The sequence below is a fragment of the Neolamprologus multifasciatus genome, chromosome 19 (assembly GCF_963576455.1).
Source record: "Neolamprologus multifasciatus chromosome 19, fNeoMul1.2, whole genome shotgun sequence".
NCBI classification, from domain to species: Eukaryota; Metazoa; Chordata; class Actinopteri; order Cichliformes; family Cichlidae; genus Neolamprologus; species Neolamprologus multifasciatus.
The window spans coordinates 23,889,526-23,909,912 of NC_140457.1; the positions used below are offsets into that span (position 1 = coordinate 23,889,526).

Genomic DNA, 20,387 nt, shown 5'->3' on the forward strand with positions numbered 1-20,387 from the left:
TTCCTTTCAAAATAAAACAGCTAAAGTATGGAGGAATTGAGAGAAGTATCGAGGGGGTAACAGTTGCAGTCTGGCATTGAAAGCAAGATCAGGTGGCTAAAACGATTTTATGCCTCTAATTCTAATTAGTTTGTTTAAAACCTAAAGGATGGGGTTTTCCCCAAAATATTCTATGTGCATGTTTCACATACACATGGAGTGCGACTTCAGCAGACTTTTAATTTCAAATTAATGCTGAGACCCGGATATTACTAAACTTATTGCAGCTGTTAGCTTGACGTTCGTTGGTAAAAGCGACGAGAGTAGCAGCATTTCGCAGAACATTCGAGAGGTAGGTCCGAAATTATTTCATCACATTTACATGGTCTCATGCTAACGACGATTTCACAGCGATGACTGTAATTTTACAAAGAAATTGCTGCTAGCTACAACCGAGGACAATTTTAATCACGTTATCTTCCGTCAACCGCGTTGGTTGGACTTGGCTAATAACTGCGTTAGCTGTGTGACGTCTACTCGTTTCATTTTAGCGCATGGGATCTGACTATTTACTGGCCCTCAAGCTACTGTTTTTGCATCGGATGATGCTAACAATGAAGGTCAATTTGAAGGTACAAATTAGTGGATTAACTCTAATTGTCCCGCTTTCATTGTTATATCTAGAAGATAATTTATGGGGAATTTTACTGCGTAACACGTGCAACGTTAACCTTAGCCAGTTAGCTGGCCGACGTTATCTTTTCACGGTGTGGCACTATCGCTAACGGGCGTAATCGAGCGTTTAATCCTCGTGGCAGTTATGCTGTACGTGACTATTGAAATACCCACCCAATGAAATACCCACCCACAGATGGCTGTCTCGCTCGACATAAACCGTTTACTTCGCAGTTTGTGTGAATAACGAAACTATCTCTTTTTTTCGCCCCCAAAGGTCCCCAAAGCCCGAGGACGTTCCAGATAACCTCCTTCTGCCTTTGAGGAAGAGCAGCCGCACTTTGGATATTTATGGTCTTTAACTGTGCCTCTTTGAGAGCATCAAAATCATTAAGAAACCCTGTTGCAGTCAATAACATCAACCAGCACCAGGCATCGACCACCGTTCACTGCGGCTCTTGGAAGATCAGCGTTGTGTTTATGTCTTTGTTTTGCGAAAACGGTAAGTTTTTGGACGCAATCTACGATTTATTTCAACTTTCTTGCGCGATATATGGTGTCGTGTTATGTGTTTGTTAAAGCTAACGCTTTAGTCAGCGTTATTGAGCAATATGACACGATTTCTGTGCCACTGTATCAAAATGGCGTCTTCCAGTCCGTCACTCGTGTGCAGTGACTGTATGACGCACTCTGCACCAAGCTGCTAAGCTAGTTAGCTAGCCTCCTCCTGAAATAGGCTCGACCTCTGCCCTTCTCAAAGATCTTAAAATCGGACACCACTGTGTCAGTCGCAAACAAGTTGGGAGGCATTTCATTGCGACTCGCACTTGCGGGTGCGAGACAATAACTGCTGCAGACTTTGTTGATATTAAAACCATCAGCGGGGGGGGGGGGGGGGAGTTGTTTGGCAGCTGCTAGGCCTCCCTGTTTGTGACCTAGTAAAAAAGTGCAGGCCTTATATGACTAAAGCCAGGGGCCCTCATGTAAGACAAAGGGTGTTCAAAGCTCTTTTTTTGTGCATTATATGGCAACAAAAGGTGGGAGAAACATCCAGCTTTGTGGCAGAGCTTTTATTTTTCTTTGGGCCCACGTCATGCTTGCTCACTGTTGGATCACATGATTATGATTTGGATTTGCTGGGATATTTTCAGTCTTGACCCATTTTTGTGGGAATTCCTGTTAAATTGAGAAAATGATTTGAATAAGTCGTCTCTGGGAGCCACTGGGTCCTCGATTGCCTCTCCCTCTGGCTTGGATCTGTGTCGTAATGGAGTCTGGTCTTTCTTAATAGTGGCAGTCACTCAAGAGCAGGCCTGCACCACAGGAATCTTTAACTGTTTTTTTTGTGGATTAGATGCTACCAAGGCTACAAACCACTGGGTTCACATAATAAACTAGGCTGCATCTTATTGTTCTCATCATGGTACCTTTTCTCAATTGGACGGTATATAAACTGACAGTGGTGAAAAGATGTTTATTTTACGTGATAAGTCATCTGAAATGTAATATTTGCACTGCTGTCTTTATGCAATTGCAGCAGTCATCAAGTTGTTACTTTGTAGAACTAGAATATAAACAAACTCCTCCAGAGACTAGATGGTTAACCAAGTTCTGTAAAGACAGACTAGAAGTGTAACATGAGTGCATGTCTACAAATCTGGGGGGGTGGGGGGGGAACCCTGTATTTGCACCCAATGTAGGATTGCAACACCCACGTGAACTGTGGGGTTTCCTTATTAAATATTGATGTTTGTCCCTCTCGTCTTTCAGAGCTGTTGCGCAGCCGTTGGAACCTGTGTGGTGGAAATCTAGACTTCAAGCAAGGAGCTTGCAGCCACAGCGGCACAGCGTTTTTCATGTCAGAGACCGAGCACGCTTGCAGTCGTTTATGTCATCCCCTCTTTTCCAGACAGAAGATCCCGAAAAATCCCCAACCAAGATCCTTTTATCTTACTGATAGTGCTAACATCCAGCCAAAATGTCTGTCAACGTCAACCGCAGCGTGTCAGACCAGTTCTATCGCTACAAGATGCCCCGTCTGATTGCCAAGGTAACTACTTGTTTGTTTTTTTTTGTTGTTGTTGTTGTTTGTTTTTTTTAGATTTTATCCATTGGGGAGAGAACCAGCATCAGAATAGTGGTTGGAATTGGTCTAAAGTTTCCTGAGACGAGCGTTGGGTTTGACATTTTGAAGTCCTGTAGGAAGAAATGTTTGGGTGTAAATATAACATGTGGGTTTTTCCTTTCAATCCAGGTTGAAGGCAAAGGGAATGGAATCAAGACGGTCATTGTCAACATGGTTGATGTTGCAAAGGCTCTGAACAGGCCTCCAACATGTGAGTAACAACATGCAAATCTTAGTATTTAGCTGGAATTGAACTTGAGCTTGTTAAAGTCTGTTTATTTTCACAATGACATTTTTGACCTTTTGACTGTCATTTTTATATTCTTTTTTTTTTTTCTCTTTTGAATTCATCATTGTAATATTCACCCCAGGTGAAGGAGAGATGTTTTGTTTATAGAATTCTTTAAACATGACGATGTGGCAATTACTCAAATGAAATGACCCCGTTCGATTGAGACTGTAAGATGTGCCGTTAGGGGGGAAAAGGCTGTTTGGCTTGGTCGACAAGTTTGTGTACTCTTGACATTTTTCGTTTACACAATTTTGTAGTTGGAGTATTTGATGATCAAGCTTAAATGTCTGTCATGTTCATTACCAGTTTAAAAGCAAACAAACACCTAATGTTTAACATCTTCCTTTAAAAAAAAACAAAAAAACAGTAACGTTCTTCAAAATCAATAATTACCAGGGCAAAGTCTCCTCGTTTTTTGCTGGGTCATGGTGGCCTCATGTGCTACTTTTCCTCTCCCCCGCAGACCCGACCAAGTTTTTTGGTTGTGAACTCGGCGCTCAGACCCAGTTTGATACCAAAAACGATCGTTACATCGTCAACGGATCCCACGAGGCGAACAAGTTGCAGGACATGCTTGATGGGTTCATCAGAAAATTTGTGCTGTGTGCCGAGTGTGACAACCCTGAAACTGATCTGGTAAATATTTCACAGCATCTCCGGGGCAGGTGCAGAGTATTTATTTAATTTTTTTTTTTTTTTTTTGTGGGTGGGCGACAGAAAGGCAAAGAACAAAGTAATAATTTAATAAAACTATGACTTAATGATGATAATGTGTCCCCTTTTATTGGCTATTATGACCCGAAATCTTTTTCATTTATTTCCTGTGTGTTTACAGTGCCTTGTGACTATGAAAATCACGTGGTTAATAAATTGCTAAATAAAGAGACTTCCCACTTTAGATTCAGTATAAGAAAAGTTCGTGTAAAGAGGAGTACTAGATTATGTGGCAGTTTTTTTTTGTTTGTTTTTTTTAGGTACAAATTTATTATTATTTTTTTTTTGTCCTTGCAGCATGTCAATCCCAAGAAACAAACTATTGGTACTTCCTGTAAGGCCTGTGGATACCGCGGCATGCTAGACACCAGACACAAACTCTGCACATTCATCCTCAAAAACCCACCTGGTGAGACTTTTTTTTTTTTTTTCTGTGGTGAATCCAGAAAAGGGAACTGCAGCCAAAACCCCAAGACAGACTTGCTAATGAAGACTTTTGTGTCTTTCCTAACACAGAGAGCAATGATAGTGGATCTGCATCTGTGAAGAAAGAGAAGGAGAAGAAGAACCGCAAGAAGGACAAGGAGAACGGCTCTGGCAGTGGCGAGGCTGGAAACCATGACAACTTTGATGCTCCCGAGGCTGTGGTGCGTCTGCTGTGCTCCCAGACACCCGCTGGGCTTCTACAGCCACGGGACACTAGCACAAAACGTTTCTCTTCATTTCACACACGGTTTTCTCAGACACCATTGAAGTCAGTAGTAGTCAGCAAAGTGCCAGCTTTTATTTTAGACTCTAATGCCACACAGTCTGGTGGCTTTTGAGTAGAGATTCAAGGGTCTTCTCGTGCTCGTATGCTGTTTTTATTTTGGTGTAAATTGTAACTTTTTCCCCGATGACCCTTACTCTGAAAAGTTCTCAGCAACCAACCCCGTCAAAATAAGAAGCTCAGAGTTGACAGTTTGCTCAGGTTTAATGCTTGGTAGTGATTTGTGATGCAGATTTCCTAGTGAAGGATCAGTGTTGTAGAACTGTTCAAACTCGTTGGTATTCACAGTTCATGATATGTATCCCACATTTCCCCCTTCACAGGAATGGTAATAATGATTAAGGTCCACACTGATACTTGTGTTGTGAAACATTCTTTGTAATGGATTTTCCACTGAAAGGGTGGGGCCGACACCCAAAGACCTCTGAAAAGAGTTGGCGTTTGCATAAAAACTGAGTCTAGCAACTTCCACATTTGCACTATACGTGTCCTCGAAGCTCTCAACCGGAACCACTTCCTCCAGTTCAAATGAAGGAGTTCTCTTTAGACTGAGTTTACATCAGCAATTTATTTTTTTTTAATGCAACTTTTTTTTTTTTGGGCGGGGTTCTGGTTGAATTTAATTTTCTTTTTTTATTATTACTACTACTATTATTGGCTGAACAGCCCTCCTTTGCATTTCATCATAATATGACCCACTAAGATGAAAAATCCAAGCAAGCCCGAGTGTTTCTGCACCACCTCGCTTTGCCTGAATCCTCTGTGGTTTTCTGTTTAGGATCGAGATGACGATGATGAAGACTGGGCAGAGGAGACTACAGAGGAGGCACAGAGGCGGCGAATGGAGGAGATCAGCGATCACGCCAAGAACCTGACGCTCAGCGAGGACCTGGAGAAACCCCTGGAGGATAGGGTCAACCTCTTCTACAGCTTTGTGAAAGTAAGGGTCCCCCGATCATCAAAAGTACAGTTTAAAAATGAAGAACTGGTGTTCGGTGCTTGGCCTTTACGCATAGATTTTATTCGCACACACAAGAATTGGAGATACTTTAGTTTCTCCCCTATAACCATATGTTCTTTAAATGTGCAGAACAAAAAGGAAAGCGGAACGATTGACGCAGCTGATAAAGAGATCTTGGCGGAGGCAGAGCGCCTGGATGTGAAGGCCATGGGCCCGCTCATCCTGAGCGAACTGCTGTTCAACGAAAACATCCGTGACCAGATCAAGAAGTACAAACGTCACTTCCTGCGTGTAAGTCATTTTCAAGTCTGTGCTGCGTGTTCTTATGGTGCCGTCTTGTCCTCTTCCTCACATTAGGGTGTGTTTCACATGTCTCATGGCTTTCCTAACCTTTTCCTTAGTTCTGCCACAACAACAAGAAAGCCCAGAAGTATCTGCTGGGAGGCTTTGAGTGTGTCGTGAAGCTGCATCAGGTCCAGCTCCTGCCACGTGTTCCCATCATCCTCAAAGACCTGTACGACGCTGACCTGCTGGAGGAGGACGTGATTTTCGCCTGGGCAGAGAAGGTGAGGACATAACTGCTAATGTCAAGTTAAACTCTGTTCTGAATCACACACGCTCCAGACAGGAGGGGGGGAGTGAAGAAATGCCTGCTGAACTTGATCCCATTTTGCCCAGAAATGAAAAGCCTAAAGGTGATCTGGGAGCAGATGGTCGTTAATCGTTACCCCATGAATCGGTTATGAGCACTCACTGATAGATCTTTAAAAGGGAAATGGCAAATTAAATTCGATTTAGGCTTATTTTTTGCAGCACAGAGCCTTCATTAGAGTAACAAACAACAAAAATCAAAACTGTATTCTACTGAACGCTGGTATTTGTTAAATTGGTGAAATTAGAGCTTGTCTTATACCCTGACTCTGAAAGACTGAAATGCTTCAGGGGACACTTGGATAAACCTCCAACCTCAGAAACTGTAGCACTGAGCCACTAAAAACACAGACTGCAGTATGCAGAGGTGTCAGTCATCATATCAAACCTCCCTGGTAATATTGATGATTGGTGTAGTGTGAGGAAGAGGTGGTTGAAATCTGTTTGAACAGATTCATTCTGCAAATGAAACAACATGAGCTCTAATATGTGTCTGGTTCCAGGTCCTTAGCTGCAGGGGTACGACTATAAGCCTTAAAAATGTAATGCAAACAATTGCTACAAATTACATCAGCTGACGCATGATTGGGGCAGTACAGCTGAAAGTATAATGCTGCCAAAAAGTTGAGGTCAAGAGCTGTTTTTAGGACATTAATACATCAAACAGCAGGAAGTGCAGTGGACTAGGGCTGCCTTTGACAAAGAATAATTCACACTTCCCCTGTGTGTGTGTGTGTGTGTGTGTGTGTGTGTTAGCCCAAACTAGTCTGTTTTGTTACACCAGTCTGACCATACATTGACTCCCCATCTCCCACCACAAGTGGGGAGTGAGAGTGACACACCTAACCTGCGCTGCATAACAAAAGCAGAGTGTTGGGCTCAACACATCCTTTCAGACAGTGTTCACCAAAGAAAGCCTGAAAAGTCTATTAACAAAGAAATGTAAGACCTGGTCTTTTTAAAGGGGCTTTGTGTGTGAGCTGAGATTCTGGTCCACTATTGAGGCCCTAATGGTTGTAAATTTTGTGTGTGGCATATTTTAAATGCAATCAAGCTGGTTTGGGAACGAATAGACACAGCTGAGAGCAAATTGAATTGTAATCAATTCAAAATGTGTGAATTAAATATATTAAACAATAGAAGTGGAGGAATGAATAGGTATAAAGATAAAAAGTGCTATTAATAAATACAGAATTAGTTGAGTTTTTAACCATTTTGATAAGTCTGTACATCCTGAAAATTTGAGCTAGCTTTCCCTTAACTGTGACTTTTGTTACGGTATTTTATTTACTTTGGATACACATTAACTGTTAGATGCTAAATACTGCAACAGCAGCATGAAGACTACAGTTCAAATAACCCCAGGGGCTTGTTTATTTGAGGTCTTTTACACTGAAATCAGTCATTGCATTAAATCCGTTCTCTTCTTCTTCATCAGGTTTCTAAGAAGTACGTCTCCAAGGAACTTGCCAAAGAGATCCATGCCAAGGCCGCTCCTTTTGTCAAATGGCTGAAGGAGGCAGAGGAGGAGAGCGAGGGTAGCGAAGAAGAGGAGGAGGAAGATGATGAGAATGTTGAGGTAGAGTTATCTGAAGTGGTCACTTGGCTGTGTGCTAGTTCTAGTTCAGGAGTTACTGAGAACGTCCAGATTAAGGCAAAAATTAATCGCATCATTGTCACAACTGCTTCCAGCTGCCACATGTAGTCAGCGTCAGTGTGCATTATGGATATAGGTGTGTATATAAGTGAGTGCATTTACTTGTATACGTATATCCATATATGCATGCATGCACTCACACCAATCTGTCAGCCTGCTCAGGTGTGCTGCATCATTAAGTAGGTCAGCTCCGCCCACTAGTTCTTGGAAGAATTAGGAATAACATTTCCAACAAGGAAGCTGCACCCCGAAAGGAGGAAGCACAAAGAGGCCAGTCCTGTGACTGTTGCATCACTCAGTTTAAAATGGATGCAGACTTTTAGTGGCTTTTTGTTTGTTTTTTGTTTTGCTCTGTACGAATATAAAAACTGCAATTTAGTATGAAAATCAAATCACTTTAATACCTGGAGACTGAGTATGAAACCTGCATAAAATTCCAATATTCCATTTCACCAGCTGACCACACAGGGTGACTCCGGTCTACTGACACCTCGCTCGTTAGCAGCTTGAAAGTAAATTTTTAAAAATGACAGTAAGCATGAAGGTTAGAGTTGCACTAATTTTTAAAATGCGACAGATTTGTTTCTGTTGTGAGAGGACTGATGCTGATGCAGCCGGGGGTGTTTACTGAGCAGCTGCATGTTTTCCTGTCCTCAGGTGGTGTACTCGTCCTCTGCCCGCGAGCTCAAAGTGGAGACTGTGAAACCAGACACGCCAGAGAAAGAAGAGGACGACATTGACATCGATGCGATCTGAGAGACTCGAGCGATGATGCTTTTCCTGACTTGCGGCTTTGACTCACGATGCCCTGTACTAGCTAAATGGCTGGTCTTTTCCCTCCTTTACTACCTGTCCCACCACCAGCCCTCTCTGCGATCCCTTCTCCGCTTAGTGGCATGATTTAACATAGCGCTTTATCTGCTGCACATTAACGCTGTCATTTTGAAGTGTATTCAGTTGATGAAATTAAGTCGCTTTTGGGGGTTTTAATCACGGGTGATTTGGGAATTTTGTTTTGACTGCACTTATGTTTTTTCTTCTTTTGGTCCTTGTATTTTTCCAGTCAATAAAGAATGAATGTTTTGCTATCCAGCACATTTGACTGTTTCCTCTGTGAGATTGGACAGTTTTTCTCTGGTAGGTGATTAACAGAGAATCTGAGGGGAAACCTCTTCCCTTAAATGTTGTGCTGTGAAGCCAGAAGTTTTCTATATCCTAAATAAAATAACATAATTGTTAAATCCTTAAAAGTGATCAGATTCCTCTTCAGAGCATGATGATGTATGTGTTTTTAAAAACCTGCACTGCAGCTCTGTAAGGGAGGGAAAATATGCATGTGTCCATGTTTTGTAATAGGAAACCAAAGTTCAAACAACACTAGATCAACTATCTGTAACACCGCTGGTCGTACTAAACCAAACATACACGTTCGCCTCATGTTACAGAAAGAGACCTGGAAACTGACTGAGAATTAATTTGCAAAGTAAGGAACCCAAATGGCAGTTTATTCTATTTTTGAGATAAAAGGCCAGAATGTAACTAATGTGGTTTTTAATCCAGTTATACTGAGCTTTGTTTTATACCACTCTTCCTCATCTGAGCATGAAATAGAACTTTGAATAAGGTGACATTGGTGGTGTTATATTTGTGACTGGTTTACTTAAAACACTGGTAAGAACAACTGTTGCTAAGCTGAAAAACCTGCAGACGGATGCTTTGTAAAACGAAAACTCCTTCATTACACTTGACAGCTTTACTGTTTATTCCGTTTTACTGATTTAGAGCTGCATGTCACGGACAAACTTATTATATTGCACTTTTCCAGCAGTGTAAAACTGCACTTATTAGCTCAAACTTAAACTGTGGTGTAGAAATTCACAGCCTAGAAATCCAAAAGTTATATCTACGACCTATAAATGTTGTATCCTGTATGAAACCTATATTACTTTGTGTAAAACAAACAAAGATACTAGCGACCTTTAAAGCGCTCATTTATTCGAATTGAATTCGAAGAATAAAAAGATGGTGTTGATATTCTTTTCTGTCTCGCTAATATTTGACAAAGGCGCACAACTGTTTTCCTTTGAAGCTCACTAAATTCCCATTTCCTCCCGACTGATGACAGGCCTCTCTGTACTTGTGGTCCTGTGGGACTGAGGTCAGTCGGTTTCCTCACTTCCTCCACCCGTTCAACTGGACACAGTCGTGCTGCCTTCAGGTGCTTTCGGAAATAAGATACCCACATTCCATCACAAACAAATCTCTGAATTCGACATTAAACCCAAAACGGGGAACTTGGCGTCGTCTTAGTGTATGAAATCAAACATGAAAATAAGCAAGGCTTAGAAAAATAACTCCTTATTGTCTAAGGCATTTAACCCCAAATCCCTCCGCAATTTAGTTTTGAAACATCCAGTCCGACCTACAAAAATGTAACTAAGCAGTAACACCTACCATGTGTAATGTGTCTATTTGTAGAATGTAAACTGATTCTAATGTTTTTAAACCACCACAAACACGTCAGAAACATTTATAAATGTAGCTGTTATATAACTTTATCCCACACTATTATTGTTTTAATTTAATTCAGATAATGTTGGGTATAAAAAACAACAACTAGTATTTGTAACGCAATTTCTGATTGCTACAGTTGAGTTGTAGTACTAGAAAACACACTTGAACAGAAAACCAATGTATGATAGACATGATACATGTTACTTTTTTCTGTTATTTCTTCTGCGGCATATAAAAACTCTTTGATTTCAAAATACAAAATTTCGTCAAAAAGTCCCCCCACATTAGTGCTCAGTTCCTCACAAAAGTAATTTTTTTTTAGTTTTTTAAATCAAGTATTTTGTTTAGCAACACTCTGAAATATTCTCTGGATATTGTGTAATGTGTTTTATAAGCATAATTAATACATTTTGATGTTGGTCAAATCATAATAACTTTGCAGAGAGACTGAAAATAATCAACAAAATATTTATTAATAAAAATGATTTAACTGCAGGCTAAATCCTATGACAATCTCTTACTTTTTATTAAGGTTGTTAAGTAGTGTATATTGCACACAAAAGCTTCAATCTTATTCCTAAGAGAAAAAATATTTTCTTTGATCTTTGTTGAATCACCCAGTCGAACAAAGAAATGCCATTATTAGGTCGGTTGACCGACATTTTAGAATAGTTTCTAATGTCGGAGCTCAGTTGGTGTCCGTGAAGGCAGCATAATCCAGCCCAGCCGCTGAGTAGCCATTTTGGTCCCACCTAAAACAGACAGACCCGCTTCACTTTGGGCCGCCGGAGATGGAAGAAACCGAGCCGACGGCGAGTATTTCAGCTACCCGAATCTTTTGAATCACTCCGAGAATTATCCAGAGGTGACACTCGACGCCATGGCACGGTTCTAGACAGAGTGGTTTTGTGGAAGAAAAGCCTGTGGCGATTTTTGGAAGTGGCGACCGACAGCGCCTTAACGTTATTATAGTTAGCTCCAGTGACTCAAACCTAAACGGACAGACGGACACTGATTTCGTTTCCCTGCCGAGTTTAGCACAGGCCATGCACGGTTTGTACACGCCGTGTAAATGCTGTAAGAGGGATTATTATGCTCTTTAGTGAGGTTTTTTTCTGCCCATAGCTGTTCAGGTGCTCGACTCTAACACGTCCGGTCTCGTTTGAAAATTGTCACGATCCATGCTGAGACTGTTTCTCCGGAGGGAGCCGAAAAGCAAAGCAATAATTTCATTCTTCGGCTGTCGGGCTGAAGACTGTGTGTATTTTGGACTTAAAACGGCGACTGGCTGAGGAAGAAGGAATAAAAGATGTCAACAAAAACTCCTTTACCTACAGTCAACGAGAAGGTGACGGAAAGTGTAAGTAGAAGGGGGCTGTTTTTTCTTGGGTTGTTTTCTTTAAGTACATGTAAAAATATCATGGGATTGCCAAAAAACGTAGATTCTCAATAGCTTTTTGCTGCCTTGTTAGACCGGATGATAGATGGTTGTTTCACACTTGGTTGGTAAATCGTAAACAAGCATATCTTCTACGTCAAACACGCCTCTGTTAATGAGTGTTAGTAATGGGCTTTATTTGCGCCTTGATGTGTATTTTGTGTTGGTGTGTGAGAAGTATCGATATGACTGTAGGTAATTAGACTGTACTAAGAATATTCAGGCCCAACGGTGAACAAAACTACAGTACTTTGCTTGCTGGTTCTGGCAGGCAACAGTAGTTTGTCTTCAGCCTGTCTATTGGTTCCCCCAGCTGTCACTCAGAGGTTTCACCCGTTCAGCTTCCAAATAAGGGCCTCGTGAGTCCGCCCCTCGTGACTAACAGAACCTCCGGTGTGAAGGTAGTGACAATGTAACCATTTGAGCTTCCGGTCGGGATTTTCAAAATTAGAATGGAACTAAAATGGAGAACTTAAGCGGACTTAATCATAAAAGCTGCAAAATGAGCATGATGTATATGCAGAATTGGTCAATTTGACTCTCCGCTATTTTTGTTAATTTCAAATTTATTTATATAGCACATTTAAATAAACAGAAATCACCAAAGGGCTGTTTAAAAAAAAAAAAAAAAAAAAAAAAAAAAGTATACCTATAGTTCTCTCCTTTTTAAAGTGGAAATGACTATAGTGGAAATTTTTAGGCACTCTTTAATAGACCTCAAGCCTTGTTCCACTGAAAATCAAATCTTTACTACAAAATTCAATGTCCTGAATATTTTAGCTGCAAAGTTTTTATTTGTATTTATTCATTTTATTTTATTTCTTTATGGAAGACTGTGTGTATCCTGGAGGTCTTTTGCAAATTATCTCCCCTGCGCTTTTTCTCTGTCACACATTTACCCCCATATTCCATGGGCACAAATATGCAAGAACTACCACCAGATTCTTATGACTCATCTGAGTTGCAGCAGAGAGCTGGATGGTGATAAGGCTGCACAAGAGAAGCATGTGGGTGATAAGACGCCAGAGAATTCTGGTGATCTATTCTTGACCAGCAGGCACTGACATACTAAATCAGTAGAGGCAACAGTAAATACAAGGGCTCATTTCACGTCACAGGGATTAAAAGGGAATTAATCAGCATAAAACATTTTTTGTTGTAAAGTGCTGATAATTTGTTTTTTGGTTTGTTTTTTTTTTTTTGGGGGGGGGGGGGGGGTTGGTCTAAGACCTTAATTTTTTAATGTTTGTATATGTGGACAGAAATGAACACCTCATATCATTTGTGCTTGTGGTACTGTGATTGGCATTTTTCTAATATCTTCATAGGCGCTGACGTTGATTGGCAGAACATTAAGCAGTACCAAATAAAGTGTTAGGGGCAGCTCTGGAAGCGTTAAAGGTTTGTACGAAGTTCGATACTGGCGGCTTTTAGCGTTTTCCTCCGTGTTGGCAACAATGAGAACGGAGCCGACAGGAAGCCTTTATTATGAAAGCCTATCGTCTGGTTTCCGGTTTGGGTGTGTCTGCCTGTCGCAGGCTTGACTGGGATCAGTGGCTTCCCCCTCCTGCTGTCTCCCTCCGTGTCTCTGCGGTTATCGGGGCTCTGAGTTGGGAAAAATCTGGTGTTGTGGGAATCTCTGTGGGCATCGTCAGCGGGGCGCAGTGCTTTCCTGTTGAAACATGACTGGCTCCCAGGCAGCCAGGAGACACCGCAGCTTTGTGAGTAACCAATAAAAAGGGACTTTTTGTTGTTGTTATTCTTGTTTTAATTCTTACAAGTTGTTAGCTGGAAAAATAACAAGATGGAAACACAGGTGGATGTTTTCTGTGTGGTTCAAAGATAATGAAAACTACATCTGAGTGTTTCCACTGCATTTGTTCCCAGTCTGTCTCTGGTATCCAACAGTGACCTTATCCTAGTTGATGGTATTTTTATCTCCTCTGCTATCGCTGTAGAAGTCCTAAAATATTCCTGTAGTGACTTAAAAGTATGTCTGTGCTGTTAAAGTGACCTTATAGACTAGAATAGAATAGCACTTTATTGTCCTTGTACATGTATAACCAAATTATGGGTTTCTTATTGAGAGTTGCTGTGTTGTAACTGCTCTGATACTTTTTAATACTCTGCAGCGTTAATTAAGTTTTAACTGACCTGGCCTTGCCTTGATATGAGGTGCAATCTGTGCCCAGTTTCTTAAATGCTTAATTTTGCAGCAACTACACGTCTGTTTAATTTCCCACTTTATCAGTGTCTCTTTCTTTTGTCTGCTTAGTGAATGGGGTCAGCCAGGTTAGGGACTGTAGGGGATGGGGAGAACCGGGTGGGGCAGAGTGCATTGCTACCCTTAATGAGGCGTTGGTAAGGTGGTCGATACTGAGGCCACACTTCGTATCTGCCAGATTGTTGTTCCAGTTTTTGGGCACAGCACCCAAGAATTGATCCATCTATCAGCTGTGCTGTCAGAGTACACCACCTCAAAATCACAAGGCTGTGCAGTTTCTCTTTGATTACATGATAACGATGCGGGGGAGAGCGTGTTAGGTTTTCTGTTTGTTTGCTGCGTTCCAGAAGTATCCCGAGCAGAAATGTGGTTGTCCAAAGTTTTACTGTTGCAAAATCTTAAAAGCTTGGTGCAGTGTAGTCCAGTTAGCCACCACATGCTACTACAACCGGAATAATTAAAACAAAGTTTAATCTATCTGACAATCTCAACAAAAACAGGAAGTCACCGCTTCATAAAAGCAGAATTTTGATTTGGCTAGAATATTTTAGATTTCACAAGTGTACCTTATAAAGTGGCCTGTGATTACTTATTCCTGCAAGACTCTGATGAGATTATTTTGTTTAAAAAGTATTGTAGAATTTTTTTAAATTGCTGTCATAACATTGTCTGTTTGTGATACATACAGTGCCTCTGCTTTAAAATGAGCAATGTGAGTAAAAGAATTTTAATTTTCTTTTTCATTAAGACTATAAATTGTTTGCCGTGTAATCCTAATGCTTACAGGGCACACATCACGATGCTGCTGCATGTGTAATCTGGTGTAGCCTCTAACCAAGGAGAACGTCCCATCTCTGTGCAACTAATGTCATTATTGTGTTTTATCACCACTTTTTTTTTTATCTAACACTGTGAACCCCTCTCCACTTTGTACTCGACAGCTCAGCGTGCTCATACAGAATCAGGAAATGTGTGTAGAGGCACGTTTCTCCATCACCTCACTTCTGTTTTTAAAGTGGTAGTTCGCAGGTTTGAGATGGCACCTTGTTAACCCAAAACATTTATTAGAATTAAAATGTATGAAGAAAGAAGTCGACTGGAATTAAATGACTAGTTGATCAATTGCGCTCAGAGCATATGCAGAGCTTTGTGATTGTTGTAGTAATCGCCAGCAGACTGAGCGGTAGAAACCACCATTGTTGCCTTCCCCCACCCACATGTGCTGTGTTTTCCATCACATCTTTCTTTTGCTAGCCTCAAAGTCCTGACATGAAACTTTGACCAGGTGAAAACATTGACAAGAAAAAGGAACACTTATCAGGGTATCAAGGGTTAGCTTCAGCTAGTTAGCAGAAAACGCCAAATATTGGTGTGCATATTGTTTAAACTGTTTTAAAAAGAAGTTGCAAGGAGACGTTGTTGGTTTGCAGATTCCTCTCTATAGTTTCTACCACAGGTGCTGTGGTAGCACTGTGAGAAAGACCCTTATGTTAATGGAACTGTTATATGCCCATCAAAGGATATGCTACTTTTTTCAGTTTTAGTTGATTGATAAGGACATTCTGTAAGCATGTGACAAAGCACTGCATTGGAACAATATTTCTAATAGTGAATTAATGGGTAGTTTAGCAGCTTCTTCTACCCTTTGCCCCCCTCTCCAAAACAATAACAAATAAATCTGTGTCCAAGGACTTGATTAAGTGGCCCTGAAATTCTTGGCCACATAAACAAGAAGCCAAGTGACTGTTATGTTCATCTCTTAATACCAAATTATAACTAACAGCCTTGTCATGCTCACAATTTACAAACTTTACATGAATCTAATTATGATTTCAATATATTCTATCCATATTGACATTATTTAAAACGTCTAACTGATCATGATGTTCATATTTCATAGTTGTGGAGAAAATGCAATAATTAGGTTGGTTTAAAGAAGCATCTAAAAGAAAAGCAAGTAGTGGTGTTTGCTATGCACCAGTGGAAAAATGTGGGGGAAGGCAGGTTTGCTGCAACCAGAAAATGAAAATAGGCTTTTCGAATAAACGTAGCATGCAAGCACTCAAACATGGTGATGCATAAACCTGTTCAGTGCAGTTATGTGGACTTAAACCTGTAAGGAGAGACAGTTAGTGGTGCTGGCATTATCCACATTTGACTTTGTGCATGGTCCATAATATTACACATTTCAGTGACGGTTGAAATTGATTTCTTTTTTTGAAAAATGCGATTAATGGATTCTAATGTCACTTCAATATAAACAGTATTTAGTGGGACAATATTTGACTAACATTATTTAGCTGGATCTTGTTCAGCTAATAATGATGATAATGATAATAATAATAATAATTATCCTAAATACATTTTCCTGTTTAAAGTGACGAGGTAGGTGTTCATGGGAATATCTGTACTTTTGTACTTTTGGATGTTTGGTTGATGAAACTCTGAAACTGCTGGGATAGCACAGAGTTTATCAGCCATCTGTGGCCGCTGGAAGAAAAGCTTACTTTCTTTGTGTGCATCAGAACTATAAATATCAGTAGTGTTTTTTCCTGCTGAGCCGAGGTGCCACAGCAGGTCAACATGAGTCACCATTGATTACAAGTAGATGTTGCAACACATAAGAGCCATTCAACAGCCAGTGCTTGTCTAACATTGTGCCTTTTCCACAGCACACCTCTCACAGCAATGGCCGTCAGGAGATCAGCACACGCCCAGGCCGGACGGGCGTGCGTCCGGCCCGCAGCTCCGAGGAGCCGCAGCAGCCCCACGTAGGCAACTACCGGCTGCTCAAAACCATTGGCAAGGGCAACTTTGCCAAGGTCAAACTGGCCCGACACATGCTCACCGGCAGAGAGGTAAGATGTAGAGTGAGGCTGACTATTTTTGTTCTCTCTTTTTAAGAAAGGATCCAAAACAATACAAAGCTTTACAGATAAAAACTTTTCTCTGAAGGCGTTTTATCACTGTTTGCTTCTCCCTCACGCTGCGAAAGAGCTGCGGTTAAGGAGCTGGATGTCTTTGCTGAGCTCACACCTAATTTGTATCTCAGTTCCTCTTTGATGGTGACCTGTGTGTGTGTGTGTGTGGCAGTGTCTCACAAACTGTCAAGCACTAACATTGAATGTCTGGTCAGATTTGTAATTTTGCTTGCCTGGTTTTCAGTTAGATTGATCCTGATTTATAATACTGCTTTTAGCTTTAGTTTTTTCAATTTAGAGCCTTGAAATGCATTTTTCATAAACGTGTATGTTATTGAAACAGTGGCATTTGGAACATAAAAGCAGTGCTGCCAGCTTTGTACACCAACCCATTCATCGCTGTAAATCTTGTAGGCAGTAATGGTTGTTTCCAGTGCAGTGTGTAGCAGCTGAACATTTGATTTGTTCATAATTGATGAGGAGAAAGGGCAAGCTTCTTCTTAATGCAGCCTGTGACATTTAAGGAAAGGAAGCGTCTCTGCTGCCTTTGTCCTCTCTGTTCTGTAGATAATAATTTGGCAGGTGCATTTAGACATATTTTTAACTCAAAGAGGATGTTGAAACTATTTTATAACCCTCCCTGTTTAGTTTTCAAGTCTTAAAACGGCAGTTTGGAAAAACATCAGCATCACGTTCCTTTTCTCAGCTCTTTTCTTTCTCGTTTTTGGTTTTTGTTTTCGGTGCCATGTTCCTCTTCCTCTGTGCCACACTTCTCCTCTGCTATTATTTGCCACTTAGCTAACTTTCTATTTTTTCCCTCTCTACAGGTGGCAATTAAAATAATAGACAAGACACAGCTGAACCCAAACAGCCTTCAGAAGGTAATTTACCCCTCCTTCCCTTTCTCTCTCTCTCCTGTTATAATGTGGCAGAACTCATTTACTAATTCATGAAGCACAGCAGATTGCGTATTAATTGTGTAAATGGGAAGCAGGGCATTCTGAGACTGAGCTATGTTCTCCATAGAGCTTCCTGGGGTGAATTAGGAGCTTCTTTTTATGATTAGGTATAAGGCTTTTGCTGCAGTAAAGATCACTTTGTTCCAAGTTGCCTGATACATGTTTCAGACTGAGGCCTTTAAAAAGGGATTGTATGGTTTGAGGCTTGTTTTCTTTGCTTTTTGAATTTGCTTGAAGAATTCTTAGTGGAACTGTTTTAACAGGCTTATAAGATATAGCTGTAGATTTGTCCCATTTGAAGGTTTTTAGATGGTTTTCCTGATCTGTTGGAAACAAACATAGTTGGGTTTTTTTTTTTTTCCTCCTGCTACCTTCTCCCAGTCATGGAACTTGGGAGCCACGGTTTGGTTTTCCTTGTTAAATCAACCAAATCAGGAAGTGGGCTTTCTTTTAAAATGCAAATTTCACAGGCTGAGGGTGAATGCTTTTTTTTGCAGTTTAGTGAATGGCAGTCTAACTTTACAGTTTGAAGTCAGCGAGTTGAGAGTGAGCTGCCCGTTGCAGTGTTTGTCCTTTTCCTTTATTGTTTCTAATCGTTAGCAGTAGAAATGTGTGTGCGTGGTCGTTTTGATCTGTGCCGCCGTGCGTTTTGGTTCTGTCTCTGGAAGTGGTTTCGGGGAAGTCGGAACGATATCGACTCTGCTGCAGCTCCCGAGGCCCTTTTTTCTTTTTTCTCCCCCATCGTTAGACAGATAAGAGGGGATGAAGCGGAGCAATGCGGCTGCAGCTGGTGGTGACGCTTATGATGTCGGGTGTTGATGTTGAGCTGGACCCTGCTGCTCGGCTCCTCTCTCCCTCATCCCTCTCAGCAGTCGGCCAGTGGTTTTCCATCAGTTTTTCCAAAGCTCCATTGATTGCGGCCTTTGTATCTCAGAGGCCCGGGCCCTTTGGCGTTGGCTGTGACACTACGTTGACAGAAAAACACTGAGTCATGACAGCGCTGTTCACAGAAACACAAAGCGTGAGGCTTTTGTTGGCAATCCTTGTTGTTTTTAGGTTACTGCTTTGTCACACTCAAGAATAAAAACTCTTTTAGGTGCTTGTCAAGTTATTTTTCCTGCTGTTCCACAAGAGATTTAGATTTATTTATTTATTTTTACTGTTTATTTTAAGCAATTGGAACAAGCTGGGAAAAGAAGCCACATTTAAAGGCTTTTTAAAGTCTTTTCATGACTGACACATTAAATGTTCTCATTCCTGTCACCTGATGCCATTTATAGGCTAAGTTTCTCGTTTTTTCACCTTCTTTTTTTGTTGTTGATTTTGAGATTTAGAGTTAAAGGAAATCCTGACTTGGCCTAGATAATTGGAGCAGTAATTGCGTGAGAAATGAATCCAGCAAGATTCATAATAAGGAGGACCACTCCTGTTAAAGGAGTCATTTTTGGCCTAACCCTAACTCTTTTGGCAAACTTGAAGCTCAGCCATTTATACAATAACTTAGCATAAAGAATGAGGATGGGGGAGATGCTAGTTCCTGCCAGCTCCATGCTAACAGGACCTTTCTTTTTTTTTTTTTCTTTTAATGTATTAGACAATTAGAATATATTTAATTGAGCCATAGCAGGCCTGGTAGTTGCAAGGATAGCTGTTTTCTCCTTTTGGTCCTTAAGCTAAACTAAGCCACTGTGTTGTAACCACACTCGTAAACCAGCTCACAACTGCATAAGACGAGGGCTTTGAAAAGGTAATTATTGTATTTTTTTGTTTGTTTGTTTTAACCAATCCTTCAAAAACAGTAAAACCTAGTGGATCATTAGACTTAACACCACCTACAGAAACAGATGGCTGTTTCTTTGGCAGCAAGCGAGCAGGGATCTAGGTGGGCACTAAGAAACACAGTACATGTTTATGTCACTGGCCAGTGTGTGTGTCATCAAAGTGTTATTGTTTTTATTGTTTGTTTTGTTTTTTAATAACTATATCTGGCTTTCATAAGAGCCAGAATATCCTCTGTTATATAGTAGTACTACACAACTAATTTGTTAACTTTAACTATAAGTACTGTGCTTTGTTGGAGGTTGCTGAAGTAGTTCGTTTTTAGGAGCTAAAAGTCATCCTAGGCTGATGCCCAGCTCTTCCTGTCAGACATGCCTGGGCTTGTCTGGTCATGTACTGTAGGGAGTGTAATTACAGGCATTGCTATAGTAATGATATTCACTATAACACTTTTATATCACACAAAAAAATCATACCGATGTTGTAAGGAACAATGCTGGGAAAAGGGTGGAAAAGGCACATGACCTGACTTGTTTGGATTATTGCCTACACCAGGGGTGTCGAACTCCAGACCTCAAGGGCCGGTGTCCTGCAGGTTTTAGATATCACCCTGGGTCAACACACCTGAATCAAATGATTAGTTCATTACCAGGCCTCTGAAGAACTTCAAGACATGTTGAGGAGGTAAATTAGCCATTTAAATCAGCTGTGTTGGATGAAGGACGCATC

The 20,387-nt window shown here is 40.8% G+C and overlaps 2 protein-coding genes across 20 annotated transcripts in view; both read left to right on the forward strand.

Moving 5' to 3' along the window:
- The first annotated feature begins 71 nt into the window (after window positions 1-71).
- Window positions 72-8,918, forward strand: eif5 (eukaryotic translation initiation factor 5). Of its 3 annotated transcripts, none has more exons than XM_085144335.1 (12): window positions 72-92; window positions 932-1,156; window positions 2,425-2,704; window positions 2,909-2,990; window positions 3,535-3,707; window positions 4,083-4,194; window positions 4,302-4,432; window positions 5,333-5,494; window positions 5,645-5,806; window positions 5,917-6,081; window positions 7,605-7,745; window positions 8,481-8,918. In XM_085144335.1, the coding sequence occupies exons 3-12, from the start codon at window positions 2,633-2,635 to the stop codon at window positions 8,577-8,579; spliced, it is 1,299 nt and encodes a 432-aa protein (XP_085000461.1). In that variant the 5' UTR covers window positions 72-92; window positions 932-1,156; window positions 2,425-2,632; the 3' UTR covers window positions 8,580-8,918. The 3 variants fall into 3 exon arrangements, with proteins under 3 accessions (XP_085000461.1, XP_085000459.1, XP_085000460.1); XM_085144333.1 differs by lacking the exon at window positions 72-92 and adding an exon at window positions 111-331; XM_085144334.1 differs by lacking the exon at window positions 72-92 and adding an exon at window positions 338-611.
- Window positions 8,919-11,047: 2,129 nt separating this feature from the next.
- The window catches only part of mark3a (MAP/microtubule affinity-regulating kinase 3a), a 48,271-nt gene continuing 38,931 nt past the window's right edge, over window positions 11,048-20,387 (forward strand). For 9 of the 17 annotated variants that reach the window (XM_085144301.1, XM_085144305.1, XM_085144304.1 and 6 more), the window contains exons 1-3: window positions 11,049-11,697; window positions 16,672-16,857; window positions 17,748-17,801. In XM_085144301.1, coding sequence (XP_085000427.1) covers window positions 11,647-11,697; window positions 16,672-16,857; window positions 17,748-17,801 — 291 coding nt within the window. In that variant the 5' untranslated portion in view covers window positions 11,049-11,646. Of the gene's footprint in view, window positions 11,698-12,998; window positions 13,497-16,671; window positions 16,858-17,747; window positions 17,802-20,387 lie in introns of those variants that run through there. The other 8 variants (XM_085144313.1, XM_085144309.1, XM_085144312.1 and 5 more) reach the window with 4 other exon arrangements.